The 16,900-nt window shown below is 51.1% G+C and overlaps 7 protein-coding genes across 7 annotated transcripts; 3 read left to right on the top strand and 4 right to left on the bottom strand.

Moving 5' to 3' along the window:
• Positions 1–1,948: 1,948 nt before the first annotated feature.
• On the bottom strand, positions 1,949–3,740 carry ALTATR162_LOCUS4229 (uncharacterized protein; the record flags this gene model as incomplete). Its single annotated transcript, XM_043311839.1, has 3 exons — positions 1,949–3,110; positions 3,158–3,517; positions 3,580–3,740. The coding sequence occupies 3 exons, from the start codon at positions 3,738–3,740 to the stop codon at positions 1,949–1,951; spliced, it is 1,683 nt and encodes a 560-aa protein (XP_043167774.1).
• A 2,741-nt stretch (positions 3,741–6,481) lies between these two features.
• On the top strand, positions 6,482–8,239 carry ALTATR162_LOCUS4228 (uncharacterized protein; the record flags this gene model as incomplete). The annotated part of the gene is made up of 1 exon (XM_043311838.1): positions 6,482–8,239. One exon carries the CDS (start codon positions 6,482–6,484, stop codon positions 8,237–8,239), a length of 1,758 nt encoding a protein of 585 aa, XP_043167773.1.
• A 107-nt stretch (positions 8,240–8,346) lies between these two features.
• ALTATR162_LOCUS4227 (uncharacterized protein) lies at positions 8,347–9,204 on the bottom strand (the record flags this gene model as incomplete). Its single annotated transcript, XM_043311837.1, has 1 exon — positions 8,347–9,204. One exon carries the CDS (start codon positions 9,202–9,204, stop codon positions 8,347–8,349), a length of 858 nt encoding a protein of 285 aa, XP_043167772.1.
• A 578-nt stretch (positions 9,205–9,782) lies between these two features.
• Positions 9,783–10,533, bottom strand: ALTATR162_LOCUS4226 (uncharacterized protein; the record flags this gene model as incomplete). Its single annotated transcript, XM_043311836.1, has 4 exons — positions 9,783–9,835; positions 9,890–10,073; positions 10,131–10,427; positions 10,477–10,533. The coding sequence occupies 4 exons, from the start codon at positions 10,531–10,533 to the stop codon at positions 9,783–9,785; spliced, it is 591 nt and encodes a 196-aa protein (XP_043167771.1).
• Positions 10,534–11,500: 967 nt separating this feature from the next.
• On the bottom strand, positions 11,501–12,406 carry ALTATR162_LOCUS4225 (uncharacterized protein; the record flags this gene model as incomplete). Its single annotated transcript, XM_043311835.1, has 1 exon — positions 11,501–12,406. One exon carries the CDS (start codon positions 12,404–12,406, stop codon positions 11,501–11,503), a length of 906 nt encoding a protein of 301 aa, XP_043167770.1.
• Positions 12,407–12,722: 316 nt separating this feature from the next.
• Positions 12,723–13,420, top strand: ALTATR162_LOCUS4224 (uncharacterized protein; the record flags this gene model as incomplete). The annotated part of the gene is made up of 3 exons (XM_043311834.1): positions 12,723–12,778; positions 12,869–12,926; positions 12,974–13,420. The coding sequence occupies 3 exons, from the start codon at positions 12,723–12,725 to the stop codon at positions 13,418–13,420; spliced, it is 561 nt and encodes a 186-aa protein (XP_043167769.1).
• Positions 13,421–14,178: 758 nt separating this feature from the next.
• ALTATR162_LOCUS4223 (uncharacterized protein) lies at positions 14,179–16,521 on the top strand (the record flags this gene model as incomplete). Its single annotated transcript, XM_043311833.1, has 5 exons — positions 14,179–14,266; positions 14,317–14,670; positions 14,720–15,503; positions 15,550–15,807; positions 15,861–16,521. The coding sequence occupies 5 exons, from the start codon at positions 14,179–14,181 to the stop codon at positions 16,519–16,521; spliced, it is 2,145 nt and encodes a 714-aa protein (XP_043167768.1).
• Positions 16,522–16,900: the final 379 nt, after the last annotated feature.

The following is a 16,900-nucleotide window of genomic DNA, read 5'->3' as shown; positions in this document are numbered from 1 at the left end:
AAGATTGTGGAGCGGGGTGCATTGACGTTGCGAAGCTTTAACTGGCCGTCGATCGAGGTTTTAAGCGCTGACCATCCGAAAGAAGCCTAGCGAAATGTCAAGCTTTTGATGACCCGCTCAGGATCCGACGCCTATCCCTCGTTGGTTGGAACAATTCATCCGACACTTCACACCATGAATTGAACTACAGCATGTAAGAGCGTTGAAGCTCGGTAAATCGCTTGAAAGGCTCATAAAAAGAGTCGGTCAAGGGTCTAATCACACGGCCTGTGTCGGTCCACCTTTCTTCCCGTCCCATCTCTAGGCAAGAGTGGATCCTCCCTACCGCGAAGTCTATCACGGCTCGATTTTGATCTTGGATTCGCCAAACAAGTACGAAGCATTCACAGTCCGGCATCGGTCGGGCGCACTCATCCCTGAAAAAGAGATGATTATCGTGATACAGTCATACCCTTTAATTCAGATTTTTCACGCTGCATGACGACCCTTAGATCATACAAAGCGACATAAGACCAGACCAGTTGTATGTCTCTGTACACAAACAGACAAACACCGGTTCCAGCACCTCGCGACCGTTAGGCGCCCAAAGACCGCCCTGGAGACCGCCCCGCACGTCAACGTACATGGGCGATGCGTAAACGCCAGCCCTACAGCCCTCAACTTGCCCAATGCGATCGGATTAGTGTAAGTATCGATAAACCAAAGTGCCGGATCTTCAGGTACGCTCACTTTCCAGACAGTTTACGCGCTCAACTTCCTGCGGTGTGGTTGGTAGCTGCAACTCTAATTGAACGTGCCAAATTGCCACGATGTAGTCAGCCCGACGTCTTAGATGGTGTACACGTCGAGCGCTTGGATAATGTCTTGGGTGTCTCGAAGGGCCTGGTGGCGTCTGAAGCGTCTTCGAGAAGTTTGGCGATGTAGATCTTGCTAGGAACATATTGCTTTGCAGCAGACAACGTGGGTTCGGGCGAACCGAGCGCGTGTACCCTCAATGCAGTATAGTGATCTCTTCTCGAAGCGCCATGATATCAGACACTGACTATGTAAGAGGCTGTTCATTTATCCACAACTGGCGATGTCGGATGGAATCGCATTCAAAATTCTATGTGAACATGTGCCGAAGCGTGTACAGGTTCTAACTATACCGCTCTTACTCACCTTCGGCAGTCTTACCGGTTGAAGATCGATCATCGTATCCCACTATGATTCGTAACTCGCACCTTGCGCTCACATCGGCTTCGCCTGAGCGCGGCAATTTATCCTATCTTACCTGCAGGACACGTTTCGAAACATTCGCCCAATCAAAAGGCTGCGTCGGGGCGAGCGAACGCGGTGCAACGGCGCTGTGCATGCATCCTCATATATTTCCAGTTGTTCGGGTGTGTATCTCTCGCTACTCATGGAATCATGCGGAGTTCCGCAGCTCGGTGGGCGCTGCTATGCTGTGTCAAGGCCAACATTACAAGCACGAGGGTCTAATTCTGGACATGCTTCGCCCTTGCTCGATGCTTGACAACGTATCCAATCACGATTTTAATCGTTGGCCAGGAAAGTTGGACTAGAAAAATCTAGGGCAGTAACCCAAGGTTGGTACAACGGGCTCGAGCGTGTGTAACGATGGCGCCTACGATGTACCTGTACTCCCTTGATCGTATTTTGGGACAATCTCATCTTATCGTGACGTAAGCAAGATGATGTTGTACTGATTGTATGCAGCCCTGGTACCAATGAGTAAGTTTTGCATTAGATATGCATTTGGCGGAACAGATTGGAATTATGGTATATATCGCCTCACCATGTACAAATGGAGGTTTCAAAGCTCCAGGCAGTAAACAGCGAGACATGACAAGGCTTCGGAGCTTATAGAGTAGACAACCCAATTTGGAAACTAATACTACCATAGCATAAGCTCAAATATACCCCTCGACTTTACAGTTCAGCCTATTTATATCTCTGCATGAGTGGCAATACCCCACTTCTGCAACAAGTTGTGCCTATGCCAGTAGCTTCTGTACTGTTTGCCCCAGAAAAAGAACAGGGGGGTCGTGATGATCATTGCGGCGGAAATACCTGCAAAAGTGTAGAACACCACAGCAGGCCCTTCGGTAGCCGCCCAATCGTTCACAAAATATGAGAAGCCATAGAACAAGAAGTTCTTCAACACCATATTAATGATGAACACTTCAGAGCTGATATCGCGGAAGGAATCTAGGACATAAGAAGATGCGGCGATCGCGGCTGTGACAATACCGAACAAGTCCATGCCGTGGAAGAAAGCTGTAAGATAGTACGATTTGCCTTCTTCAGCGAGGTAGCCGAATAGGCATAGACCAATGACGATTGTTACCGATGGAATCATACCAAGTAGGCGGTACTCGGGCTCGTAGACTCCTTTGTTCTTCTTTGCGCACCATTTGATAAGAGGGTCAAGTGTCGCACCAAGAAGGATCGATCCGAGAAGGCCACCAAGGAACGGTCCCAAGGAGAGGTAGCCGACACCAGCTGCGCTAAGCAGGTATGGAGGGGACATGAAGATCTGAGCCATAACGTATGATTGCGCGACAAAGAAAGCAGTAAGCCCTCCAGTCAATATGACCATCCATAGTACAGCTAGGTTTGCGCAAACAGCAAAGGGAGCGATGACGAGTTGCAGAAGGTTATCGTCCGAGTAAGTCCCGGTGAAGATAACTAGTTCCTGTACGAAAGTCCTTTTTGGGCGCATGGCAGGCGGTGAGCTGGTGGCTGTCTCGATCTTCACCATATTGTCGCTCTCAGCTTTCTCGCCGTCACCGGCATGTCGTTTCTCGACTGCTGCAAGTTCTGCAAGGTTATCGTTGGATAGCTCGTCGATGTCGTACCGATGGTCACGATTGTAGTTGGTTTCCGGGACGAAGAAGAAGAGAAGGATGACTTCGAGAGCCACGAAAGGGATGAGGATGTGGAATAGATAACGCCATCCGAGATTTGTTGCAATGGGTCCGACGATGATGGCAGAGAAGTTCGAAGCGGCGCCCAATATGAACTGAATGAGTGTCATGAACCCACCACGCTGGTGAACGAAGAAGAGATCACCAATCATGGCAACTACGAGGGACTCGAAAGCGGAGCTGCACGATGTTAGCACAGATCATCCCGAGAATGAGATCATACGTACACAGAACCTCCTTGAATGATACGCCCAGCTAAGAGACCCTCGTAGCTGTCCGCAGCACTGCCAATTACGGTTCCAAGCAAACCAAAGAGCGACGCAATCAAGAGTTGAGGACGCTTTCCGTATTTCCTAGACAACGCGCTGACTATAGGCCCGACACCTCCAGTCACCAGCAGCATGTATCCTGAGATAACTGTGATGTCTCCGACACTTTTTCCGTAGTCTGCCGCAATGAGTACCAGTGCGGGTGACAGAAGAGGAGATAGCACGGCCGCGTAGAGTACAGATCCATAGCCGACGATAATCATAATGACCATCTTCTTCGTATATGACCAGTTTAATGGATCGTTGGGGTCTTCGGAACTGCGTCGCGTCAGCCATACTCCACGTGTTGTGTACTGGACACTATTCTTAGGAAGAGATACGGTTGTGGTATCAGAATAACATCTGCATCTTTACCAGTGCCACGCTTCAGGCTTGCTGAAGCCACTCCCGAGACGGTGAGAGGATCCTGTTCCTCATTGAGGATGACTGTTGCGGGTACATGAGCAAGATGCTTATCCTCGATGATACCGAGGAAACCCATGGTGACGGTTGTACCCGCACAATGTTAAAGAAAATTTCCGAAAAGATAACGACGAACCCGGAACTAATGTTAGGAGTCCCGCGAATGCTTCCAGAATGCAGGTGTCAACAACGTGGGACAGCGCGTGTTATGAATGATCGGCATTCCCAAGTTTCGTCGACCTCTGCCGCTACCAACGACCAGGGGTAGCGTGCGCCTCCTGGGGTTCAGTGTCCAAAATGTGGTCTCTGCGACCCCCGCACAGCTCTCATTCATCTGAAGCCCCACAGGGAGTCGGCAATCCATAGGTCTTTGTGCGCCAATGTTGGAGAGTCCCTTGTCGACAAATGCACGTCTGGGCGCGGTACGAAAGAGCTTGCAGCTTAACTCATGTATGAAGGATGCAGGGCACAGACAGCGGATATTCATGCATCTCAGATGCGTTTAGCCTGATTGCATCTTCAGACAAAAGTATTGAATGTCATCAAAGCGAGCAGTTGGGCGTAAGGAAGACGCACAAGTTTAGCAAAGGTGCGCACTCGACTGGTAGGCTTGGCCACCGAGGATGGGAGGCAGCCACCGATTTTGCGGAGAGAACGCTAGTTACCCCGCAGAGCCCCACAGCTGAGACTTAGCACGTGAATTGACATGCCCGATCAGCGCCGCGAGATTTTGCAGTCGTGGTCTTTTCTCCAACTCTTTGCTCCAGTCATCCAAGACATCGTTCCTCTCACGGTCGTCAAATCGACTTCGAATTCCGCCGTATCCCGTGGGGCGGATGACTGTACTTCGTGATCGCGACTCCCGACAGCCATGGCGTTGTCCCCGCCGACACTAATCAACACGCCTGCGTCCGTCCAGCTACGGTGCCACATTGACATGGTCAACCCAAGCCAGAACTGAGCTTGCGCAATCCATCTACTACTTTCACCACTCGCTACGACTGCTTTGGTCAGGAACAAAAGCGCTGCCATCAAAGCATTCGCAAAGGGAGCTCGATCCTCACCAAAGCTCCAAACTATGTCGCCAATCCCAAATGTGTCATCTCGTGACGCAGCCGAGTCATCTAGAGTTGCTTTCAAGACGTCGTTCTTATTTGTTCGTGATGAGCGAAGGCTAAGGTGCTGGGTTCGTGGTGCCTCCGGCAAGCTGACGATAATGGAAAAGTGTGGTCCGTCCACCTATCTTCCATGCGCTATTTGCGGCAATCAAGGGTTTCATTACTCATTTATGCATTGCAGCCAGCAACGAAGGCTCGAGCATAATTCGTACGCAAGTAGTTTCAAAGTCGGTTACAGTATGCGTTCGGTCTGTGCGCAAGGCTAGTAGGAGAAGGCTTTGCACTCATGACCTTACTATGAGCGTTAATTATCTTCCCTTATCGGCTTCCGTATCTTCGTTCCTCAAAGGCTGTTGCGAAACAGTCTACTGTAAGAGCGGTACGGTGTAAGATGGCACACTCCCATTACATGGATGCCTTTTGATGACCAAAGCCCCCAAGCAACCAGACGAAGAAGCTCGTATTTCCTCTGTTATAGCCTACACATAGAACATCCTAAAGGTCTTTGCTATGTGTTATATTGCAGCTTGTTAAGATAAGATAGCTCAAATCCCTTCAGGTTGAGTTTTGCTGTAGCGTGTCACAACTCAAGAATGCCGGCCTCTTCGTAAAAGTTCCTCAAGATTGCCGACTTTTTTTACCCAATACCTGTGTATCGTGAGTATAGGGTTACCGCGGAGAGCTTCGAATGTATTTAGACACATGTTTAGTATTGATTGATTGGATGTAGCGAAGTGGCTATAGATTGGCGTCTCAGTCCGAGGGGTAGTCTGGAAAGGTGATAGCATACTCACAATGGTGATAACGAGGTCTCAGTGGCTGCCAAAGGCGCTTATCTCACGTATATTCCTTCTAGGTCGCCCTCGGCCATTTAATGCGAGAACGTTCACGCTCATATGTCAGCCTAACCACCTGAGCCACAACATATCGCAACGGCAGTTAAGACTATGGATCAGCTCAGCCCCCTTTTAAGCATAATCACAAAATTAGGAGAGGCTACATCATCGAAAGTAAGATAGAATGCAACATTTCGGCTGCTCAATCGGACTAGAGTCCGCCACCGAATGCTCAATTCGTGACTTTGCTAATCTTCCAGAAACCCCCTTCGGGTCGCGACTTACAATGATAGACAGACCGGTATATTACCTCAAGCATCAGAGTACAAGAGACTGCGACGATAGTCATGTCTCTCTAAGACGAATGTGGGTCGCAGAAGCCGCCAGCAGCCCACGTGATATCGCGACTGCCAACAGTCCGTGCTCATCGCGCCTTCCTGCCAGTATTCGACCCCGCAAACAGAGCCTATTCGTCAAAACCACCTCACTCACAAAAAGTAAGGTGGCTTCTGGTTACTCTCTCACCCGCGATGGCGCCCCGAGGAGGCGCTAAGCCATCTTATCACTGCGCGATCTGCGAGCAATCGTTCACCAGTAAAGCTGATCTCCACCACCACACTGCCAACCACGTCGACATCAGCAGCGGAAAGCTTGCTTGTGCTGTATGCGGATGGGATTTCGATGATTCTCACGCACTCGAACTTCATCAGATCCAGAGCAGTCACGGTAATCCATAGTCAATTACTCCCAACCCGCAGAATGCGAGCCTGAAGGCCTTTGCAGAGAAAACCGAGATGGCAATTATTTGTGACCGGTGTGCAAAGACATTTACGTCCCAGAAACAGTTCAGCAATCACCGCAGCAACATGACCTCTGAATGCGCTGACTGGAGGCACACTCCTTCAAAGAAGCAGTTCGCATCCTCTGCAGTCGCCATGGGTTACGTTGACCTTGACAAACCGAAGGACGAACCACCTACCATTCCTGCCTATGAGGACTTCTCGGCATCGTCAGAAGCTGGCACGATCGACAGCGATAATGGAGTTAAGTGCCACGATTTCAAGCGTATGTTCCTCTCGATGGGTCACTACAACAACCATATGCTGGGTTGCACGCCTGTTCCGTCGTCCAAGAAGGCCTACGAGGTGCTTCAGGCTGTAGCATCAGATAGCAGCATACCGGCAATCGTAAACCACATGAGAATCGGCTCACAGCAACGCCAGGCTCCTGCACCAGCACCCTCACCTCGAGCACAGCCTTCCTCGTCCACTTCGTCTGCTCCAACCAATGAGTTTTCTACCTTCGTCTGCAACGCCAACAGTTGCAGTCGATCTTTCAGGTCGGAGGCTGGCCTTAAGCAACATAAAGTTGATGCTCATCGTGTGGGTGGTCAGGCACTGAACTTAACAGGTCGAGATTCGTGGATGCTCAGCAATCGGGAGCGAGAGCGCTTGAGGCAAGAAGGTCAGTTGCAGCAGCTTTCCATATCGCCTCGCGGTCGCGGTGGTCAGCGAGGCCGTCCCGCCCCTCGCGGTGCTCGTACCGCTTCTCGTAGTGGTCTTTTTGCTTCTCAAATGGCATCTCCCCCACGCCGTACGACGCAGTCAGTATCACCGCAGCTCCCTCCTTTCGCTCGTCCTATGCCGACACAACCTTGCATGCCAGTCCACATGCCACCCCAACAGCAAGTCTCGATGGTTACCAGTATGAGCATAGGCGGCGCTGCGGATTTGGATCAAGCCAAACAGATACAGGCAAAGATCCTGCGGCTTCTGATCCAGGCCGACATTTACATCCAACATGACGGAAAAATGAACGTCTGTGGGATTGAATGGACTCGTATCGGCATCGCAAAGCAGGCTGAGGTGGTCTCCATGTTAGATACCATGTGTCATCTTCCGAAGATCCTACAGGGCGAATACGTACCGGCTCCAAAGGCTTTCAAGGACGATTACAACGCCGAATATCCGTCTAGCGACTTTGAACCCTCTCCGATCCGGAATTCAGCGAAGCCTGGACTGGGTGCTGTCGCAGTCTCGTGTAGCAAAGTCGTGCTTGAGGGTGGCCGTCAAGAAATTGTCAAGATCGCAGCGGTCGACCTGATCACCTGCCGCATCCTCATGAACCACCTTGTCTGTACAGATGCACATGCGGAGGTCTCGGACTGGTGCCCTACAGTTACCGGCTTGTTCAGCTGGAAAGACGTGGAAGCAGCTCGAAAAGCAGGATACAAGGTCTTTAAAGGTTGGGCGGCAGCACGGGACGCACTACACAGATTCGTCGACAAGGAGTCTATCGTCGTCGGCCACAACCTGCGCTCAGATCTCGATTCACTGCGCATGATCCATGGACGTGCCGTTGACATCGCCAAGGTCATCGAGAAGGCGGCTCAGGGTCCGCTCAGTAAGGCGCAGCTAGCCTTGGACAGTCTGTGCCGCGACTATCCAGAAATTGGTCTCAAGAGTGACCCAGAGTACGGCCGAGACAGTCTTATGAACGCCTTTGCGGTGCGTGAGTTTGGACTGTGGGCGATCAAGAACAAGGAGAGACTTGCGTCGATTGCTAAGCAGAAGAGCAGGGACTACCAGATCATCATGCCCAGATCTGCTCTTGGAAGAGTCTGATGAGATTGCGAATTCGACGAAAGATAGATAGGATTACGACGACGAATGCAACGAACTAAATCAACATACCTGCTGATTGATGTGAATCGTGATCTGTGGTCTGTGATCTAGCTCTTCTTCTTCTTCTTCTGCTCCTCCTGTTCCTTCTCCACGACGTCAACCACAAACGCACCACCCAGCAATATTGCCGGCTCCTCCAAACTATGATGCTCGTAACTTAACGTCCCCACACCACCCGCTTCCAGAATCAAACTGGGATTCTCCTCCAACTTCTTCCCCACCCACCTCGCGGCAAAAGCCCTCAGAATATGCCCATGCGCGACAATCAACACATCATTCGGTTTCCCATCTTTGCCAAACCTGCCCTTGTGATACTTCTCCCTCAGCTCCCGTATCAACTTATCCAATCGTTCTGTAACATCTTCGGGACTCTCACCATCCTCGCAGCCATCTTTCCAGATATCCCAGTCTGAGCCCAACCCGCGCCTCTCGCGGTCTTGCTTGATTTCAGAGGTCACGCGGCCTTCGTAGGCGCCGTAGTCCCATTCTCGGACTGCTTCTGTAACTTCGATCGTGGCGTACGTACGGATGTCCGGGGTGTGGGGTTTGGAGGCGTCGTGCCAGGGGTAGCGTTCTTTGCAGCCTAGGTTGAGGAGTTCGAGGGTGCGTTGGGAGCGGGTGCGGGGCGAGACGTAGCTGTTTGTTGTTTTAAAAATCAGTTTTCGGGTCGTTGGGCTGTTGTGATTCTTGTCTAAGGGAGAACCCATACAGGAGCAAGGAACGTACATGTGTGCTAGGTTACTTGGTACAATTAATCGATCGTCGCCTACAAGCGCTTTGCCCGTGGCTTTTACACGCTTCTCGCCGTTTTCCGTAAGTGGAATGTCGGAGACTCCTGTGTGACGTCCGTTGAGCGACCATTCTGTTTCGCCGTGGCGGATTATGAAGACTCGTGGATCAGGCATTTTTATCTATCATGAGGTCTTCTGTTGTAGCTGTTGGAAGAGGGGGAGTTCGGAGTGACGCGGCGCGACGCGAAGGGGCTGAATCAATTGAAAGCTGGGCGATGATAAGTGTGCAGAAGACGGGATTGGAGGATATGTGAAGCAGACAGAGTACAGGGAAAGGGTGAATTGAAGTATGCGCAATAGGTGCGCGGCAGCTAGCGGACCTCAGTCCGTATGTATGACGTTCGTATGGGGAATTGTTTAGCATGGTGGGGGCGTGCCAGGGACATGTTCAAGCTACCCCACTATATCCGCTTCGCACGCCTTGTCATGCTTCGACGCGGATTGTAAGCCTTGGTCATCACCCTACTCGGGAAACATGGGTGAGAGATCGGGTCATTTACACAGTGAACGCGATTACTTCTATGAAAGGAAAGAGCAGTTGCCGGGGACAGTAGGTGATAGCGTGAGTTGTTTTGGACTAGCATTCGATGTAGAAGTAGATTTGCGACCAGTATGAAGATGCCTGGGCAGATACAGTCGTGAAGGTGGTTGTAGTACTTCTTGATTCAGACACGCGCGAAAGTTGGCCCTCCTCACTCTTCCTCTACAAGGCTGTCGTCGTCTGCTACACACTGGGAGTACCATTCTATCGAAAATCAGCTTCGTAACATGAGACTCAATTGCAGGGGTCTCCACATACCGTTCTGAACCACACACTTTGCTCCCTTGACACACACCGTGCAGCCTGCCCAAGGCACACCGCCGTCCCAGCCGCCACATTTGTAGTATAGTGGGACAGGGCACCTCGTGCTGCTCGGGCCGACCTCTTCAGTAGTGGTCTTGGTGGGCTTCTCTGCCGACTTTGTGGTCGTCTTGATAGTCGTCTAAGTAAGTTAGCATGGGTCATAACGAAGAACGTAGCTGATTGATGTGTGGCTAACCTTTGTTGGTGTTGGGGTTGGCTCTGGCTTCTCGCTTGTTTTGGGTGGCTCAGGCTTCTTCGTTGTGGTCGACTTAGGTGGTTCAGGTTTCTTCGTAGTAGTTGTGGGTGTTGGCTCTGGCTTCGTGCTTGACTTGGGTGGCTCAGGCTTCTTGCTTGTTGTCGTTGTGATTTTGCTTGTCGTTGGCTCTGGAACACCTGACGTAGGTCGGCTGATGTTGTCGGTGCAACGACCCCCAATGCATGTTATGATATACGTCTGGCGTGGTTCAAGGGCGACATTGTTGTTCGCCGGCGCCTGTTGGTTGATCAAAATAAGACAAATACACGGACTGTGAGATACATACCGCAAGGCACACTGTCGAGAGGCTCGTCGCCAAAAGCGCAAGTGTGATGAGTTGCATGATGACCCAATGAATAGACAATGATACTTCAGTGAATGAAAATGTTGGTACAGCTGTGGTCTCGAGTTTGATGGAACTTGGACAACATCTTATAGCCACAGGCTTATACTGCTAGTCTGTACAAGTCCAAAAGGCCAACGACAGGATCAATGGCTGCTTCGTAGCTACAGCTCTAGATACCCGCGGCTTCATTGTAGACAGCAGTCTAGCTGTAGCCAAGGCAAAATACGAGGCCATCCTAATCTGCTCTTGCATTCGCCTATATTGTGGCTAGCGGGTTTGTGTGCCATAATGGCGGTACAGGCAATGTGGAGCCTGGCGAGAACTTATATAGTCAGTCAGTTGGCACGGCACTCAGAATGACAGATTTCGTGAAGCTAGACAAGATGAAAGACGGGTTCACCCAGTGATGCGTCCATTTTTTATGTTGTGCATTGTAGATTCCTCAAATAAGGCTGCCCACGATGTGTAGCTACAACCTATTTCCCGTCTACCCACGTCTCGACCATGAGTCGAGGCTCGGCTGCGTTCCGAGAAGCTTCGTGACTGAGCGTGATGCTATTCTTGTCTTTGGCGACTCTTATAGACGGGGATGTGTTTTAGCCGCAAATTGATACCCAGTCGACCCTTGTCAGACCACCAGACTCGCATGCCATTCAAGCTGGCCATGAGTTGTGTAACTTTCCTCGTCGTGAAAGCTTAGATTGTTCGATACAAGCAGCGAGACTGGTAGTCGGAACACGTTACGGGAAATCCGAGCGACGCTGAGGGTGATCGTAGCATCGTACCGCATTCCGGGGGCGGGTGAATGGGAGGCGGACGAGGTGATGCATTGCATAGTGGGCCAGACCGTGGGGTATACACTGCTCAAGAACGCTCTAGGCGAGTAATATTTGCAGTGCGCTTACACTCGCATCGGTAAGGATGAACGATGGTTGGTGTCTAAGGCACAGGGGTAATGTCCAGATCATTCACCACCTGCTCCATTTTGTTGCACAGTACCATTTCCCAGAAGGTCTCCAACGCCGATCCACTTCCTCACAAGGAAAGCACCCTGCGGCCTCAGCTTCCTGTAGTAGCCCTCTTCTCTCTCCAGTATCTCGAAGTTCCGCTTCTTGTACCATTCCATACCTTCCTTGTTGGCCTCCCACACGTGCGCCGTGACACAGCGCACACTGTGGAGCTCGACGGCTTTCTTCACCACTGCCTGTAAGAGATGCATAGCAATACCATGGGAGCGGTAGGGAGCCAGGACGCCAATGGTGGAAATGTATAGTTGGGAGGAAGGCAATATGCGACATCGGACGGCACCGACGAGATTTGGCTTCTCTGTGGGCGATGGCGAGTTGGCATTCGTGGGCGAAGAGTGCCATACTGCTACGAGCGTGATGCCATGGTGTGGTTCCGTCATGGTCTCCTTGTAGAACGCCTCAGGATAGGATATAGGTAGAGTGAGTGTATTCAGACGTTTGAACGCCGGTAACAAGTCTTCGGTGAGGGGTACGAGTTGGACGTTGGGCGGTAGAGGACGTAGGGCGAAGAGTTGCGGGATGGCCGGTTGCTGGGCTGAGAGAGAAATGGGTGAAGGTATGCGCGAGATGGTGGGCGTGACTGCTCGAGAAGGACGAGGGCTTTTCTTCGATCGCGGTCTCGACGGGGCTTGGAGGAAGTCGTCGGGTATGTCGTTCCAGTTCTCCATTGCTGAGGGCGTAGGCGTCGTATTGGAGGGAACGCGTGTAGGCGCAGAAACTGATTTCGGGGGCGGCGGTGGTCGAGTAGTCCTTGGCGATAGAATTGGGGGAGCATTTGGGGGATTTCCAGGCTGGTTATCCTGACTTGGCTTCTTCAGCCAGTTGTTCAATGAAGACTGCATCGCGAGAGAGGGGGGTCGAGGGCTGTTGTGATGTAGGCGTAGATCGCAAGTGGTAATGATAACAGTCAATCGATGTAGATTTGTGACTAACGAGGTGCCCGAGTCTTGTCCCCGGAACAATTTGTAAGTTGTCAAGCAATGGTGTTTACATTGAACAAACAAACATGAGGGGATACTTTCTGGTACTTTGCGACGCGCCTTCGGATCGCTTGCAGGGGTGTTTCCTAGCGTGCTTTCGTCGGCCAAGCCGTCAGCTCCGACTTCTTGCAGGAACAGCATCATCGCTCTAGAAATCCCCAGTCCCACCACCGCAACCATGGGCGCCGAGAACTCGAAGCCCTCGTCCGAGGTCAAGCAGCATGTCTTCTCCTCGTACGTCGCAGTCCCCACTGCCAATGGCTCCAGCCCCTCATGCGAGATGCAACCAACAAGTGACGTCGTTTGCTGATAATTTGCGCGCAGAGATCACCCCTACAGCTTCTCCAATGAACTAGTCGGATCGCTGCAGAAGAACACTTTCGTACGTTTCCTTGCCGACATGGGCGGATTGGGGCTGATACAGCGTAGACAGACTCGGCGCGATCAAGACAGCAAGAACTCCAATACCAGGAACGCCTAACCACCGAGCTTGAGAAGCTGCGCGAGCAAGAAACCCAGAACTTCTCCAAGTTCAGCGAGACCCTCTCCGGAGAGACCCAACAATCCGATGAATCCTCCTTAGTCGAGAAGATCCAAGATGCAACATCCAGCAGCTCCGCCCTCGCCGAGAAGCAACGACAAAAGGACATGAGCAGGGACAGTGTCACCAAGGAGATTGAGCAATTGAAGGCAAAGTTGGAGCAGAGGAAGAAGCTGGAACAGGCCGATGCCGACGTCACCAAGGCGAAGGAGGCTGTTGTCTCATGTCTGAGGACGCACGACCGCCGACCACTGGACTGCTGGAAAGAGGTCGAGACCTTCAAGCAGGAGGTCGGACGGCTGGAGAAAGAGTTTGTACAGAAGACTATCCGATGAGTTCTGCCGACGAATTGACCATTTGAGGTTTGGGAACGGCCCCTTGTACAGATAGGTTTGGCGGGTTATATCATCCTCGAAGTGCTATTCATCTCAGGTACCTTCGTCTTCTTGTGACACGCGTCTTTCTGTTATCTTCTTCGTCTTCTTCTTCTTCTTCTTCTTCTTCTTCTTCTTCTTCAACTTATTCAATGCAAACGGGCCATCGTCTCACACACCGTTCCTTTGTCCATAGCAACCTTTGCTCTACTTCATTGCGACTGTCCGTTCTCACCTTCACCTAGGCCTTCGCTGACTATGCACAAAATATGCTCACACGAGTCACGCTCACTTGCAATAATGCCACCTGCGACAAAGACACCTCATAGCCAGCCCTTCCTCGCCTTATGTGCCTGGCAAACTCACCTTCACCGTCAAATTGCCAGCTTAGCGCTTTGGCTTCTTTAATGATATAAAGATCACTGTGCCTACCCCAGCTTCCACTGCTGGACACCACACATCCACCTTTACTAGCCGACCCGAGCAACATCGTGCTCACACTCCTCTTGTGCGTCTAGCTATAAGGGTCAGTTGCAAACCGCAATAGCTCTTTAGCCACGATTGCTATAGCCACTATCGTCGCAACTGCCCAGTAGTTGTTTGGTGCAAGAGACGAAGGTCAAGTAAGTCGTTCCGATTTGCGTGGTGCGTCGCTCCTTCCACTCTAGTTTTCACGTTCGCGTTACTGATCTTTAATAATAGTACTTACGGCAGCCACTATGTCGTCCTTCTGTTCCTACATTCTCCTTGATGAGGATAATGAGAGCTGGAACAATGACGATAGCGATATCGAGCTCCTCGATTATGGTACGTCGCTACTTCCTATTTCGATGTAACATCGTTGATTAATATTCAAGCTTCAGACACCGAATCCGACTTTGAGATAGTCGCGACTAATTCTCGCGAGACATCTGCTACACCGTCCAGCGCCACCTCCAACAACAGACAAGCCTGGGCGCACGACCCTCTGTCCAACGATGTTACTGCTCTGCCAGATATCGCGATCCAGCGGTACAAGCTGAACACAGGCATTGTGATCAAACCTGGCGATACGGTAGAGCTAAAGGATCAGTCAGTACAAGAACAGGAGGCCATGCATAGTGGCGATTTCCTTCGCATCAAGATCATCATCATGGATATGCAGACAGATCAAGTCCGTCTTCGAGGGTATCGACTGCGCCGGACCAAGTATCTTGGTCAAATATTTGATTGTAAGTGTGATCGGCATCGGTTTAGAGACCTATACTGACCTTCCAACAGGGAGATTGAACGAGCTTGGGATGGTTCTGCGTCTTGACGAAGATGACACCCGTTCGCCTTTTGTCGCCGGTATAGAAGACATAGACATCGGAGAGGTCCTACGATTGCGCGAGTGCACGCTCACTAACAAGCCGTACCCTTTTCTGAGCTTTCGAACCGATGGCCGCGTTGCATACCCTAAGTGTATGAGTAACGACGATATAAAGCGGCAAATCTTTCACGGAGGTCGACTGACCTGCCGTGTCGTTAACATACTCTACATTAGTAGAGGCAGGAACAAGCCATATGGTGGTATCGTTCGTCATCTATATACCCACGAGGCAGACGCGAATAAGCTGCCAGACCACACCTCAGATGCCGGCCTGTCTCGCGAGACATCAATCTTCGTGAAAGATGTAGAAGAAGACGATTGTGTTCTCGTGAGCAAGGAGCCATATTCAAGAAAGCGCCGTGCTCGCAACGGCTCTTTTGACTTTGAGGTGCTCGAACAAGAGCCGCCAAAGCGGAAGACCGAGCATCCCCTGAAGCAGGGCTATCTGACCTTCGGTGACGTGTTCTGTGGAGCTGGAGGTGCATCTCAAGGCGCTGCCCAGGCCGGTTATTATGTCCAATGGGGTCTCGACAGTGATAAACGCGCCATGGAGTCGTACAGCCTGAACCATCCTAGTGCGTATGCATTGAAGATGAATGCACATAACTTCCCTCCCAAGGGTATCAGCAAAGAGAATTGGAAAGTCGACGTCCTTCATCTCTCGCCGCCATGCTGTTATTGGAGTCCCGCGCAGTAAGAAACCCTCTCAACGATAAGTCCACCTATTAACATCCACCAGTACCACTAATGGCCCAAATGACCAAGCGAACTACGAGGCTATTTACACCGTTGGTCCAATCCTCAATAAGGTGAAACCGCGTGTCGCAACGCTCGAGCAGACGTTTGGCCTCGCCACCCACGAGCAACACCAGCGCAACTTTCTGATGCTACTAAACGACATTGGTAGGGCCGGTTATGATGTACGCTACAAGATACAGGACTTGAGTCAGTACGGTCTTGTACAGAAGCGAAAACGCTTGCTAATCATTGCTGCGAGGTTCGCTATCCAAATCTTCATGCATCTACGCTGGACATACTGACAGACTTTAGACGCGGTACACCCTTACCTCCCTTTCCAAAGCCCACACATGGTCCTCCAGGAAGCGGCCTGAAACCTTTCCTATACATTGACGAAGCCCTTACACACGTCACTCGCCAGGGTAGACGCGCTATGAACGATCCCTACCACCAACCGAAACTATACCCTGAGCCTAGGCCGGCCTACAACCCGCGGACATTCCTCAAGGGATGCATCACCACTGGCGGCACAATTGCAGTTCATCCTTCAGGTACTCGCCCATTCACACCTCGTGAATTGTCTCTATTCCAGAGCTTTCCATACATGTATCGGTTTACAGGAGCCAAGAGCGAAGCCACGAAGCAGATCGGAAATGCTTTTCCTCCCATCATGGCACAAGCCATGTATCAGACCATAGCCAAGACCTTGGAAGCCTTCGATAACGGCCTCATCGGAGCGGAAGATGATCTTTCTGATTTGGACGCCCTGCTTGAGCAAACGGGTAGAAATGCTCCGCGACAGCGACGCGACTCTAGATCTGGACTCGGCGGCATCTCTGGAAGTATCAACATGCCTCACAGGCCCGCTCAGAATGCCGAAACTAGAACAGCGAGGGGTAGTAGGCGACGCCGCGAATCTAGTATTCCAGATCAAGACGGCGAGGTCATCTACATACCTAGTGACAGTGAATAAAGGTTTGAGGTTGCATCTGGAGAAGAAAGGAGCTGTTGCATGGAAGAGGATGCTCATGCCTCAACCTTCTAACGGACGATATCCGCTCTCTTCATCTTCGGAAAGTGCGCCGCGTTCGATTGTTTGAACGGAGGTGGCAACTGAAGTCTCATGTCTTGCGCATTAATCCAACTGGGTGTTGTGAAGAGACATGATATTTTGTGTTGGCGGTACTCGTTTCACACTCACGTTACGAGATGATGTCTGTGAACAACGTCCGGAAGGAAGCGGCCTTATGTTTTGCCTTCCCTAGTCCAACACAGAATACACCACATGCGTTTACTTCTTGGCTCATGTCTGTGCGTAACAACATGTATATTACCTAAGATGTTTCTCTTTT

This window comes from Alternaria atra (assembly GCF_907166805.1).
Source record: "Alternaria atra isolate CS162 genome assembly, contig: 23, whole genome shotgun sequence".
In the NCBI taxonomy this organism is placed as follows: domain Eukaryota; kingdom Fungi; phylum Ascomycota; class Dothideomycetes; order Pleosporales; family Pleosporaceae; genus Alternaria; species Alternaria atra.
The sequence above is the reverse complement of the archived record's forward strand: the minus strand, read 5'-3'. Positions and strand labels throughout refer to the sequence as shown.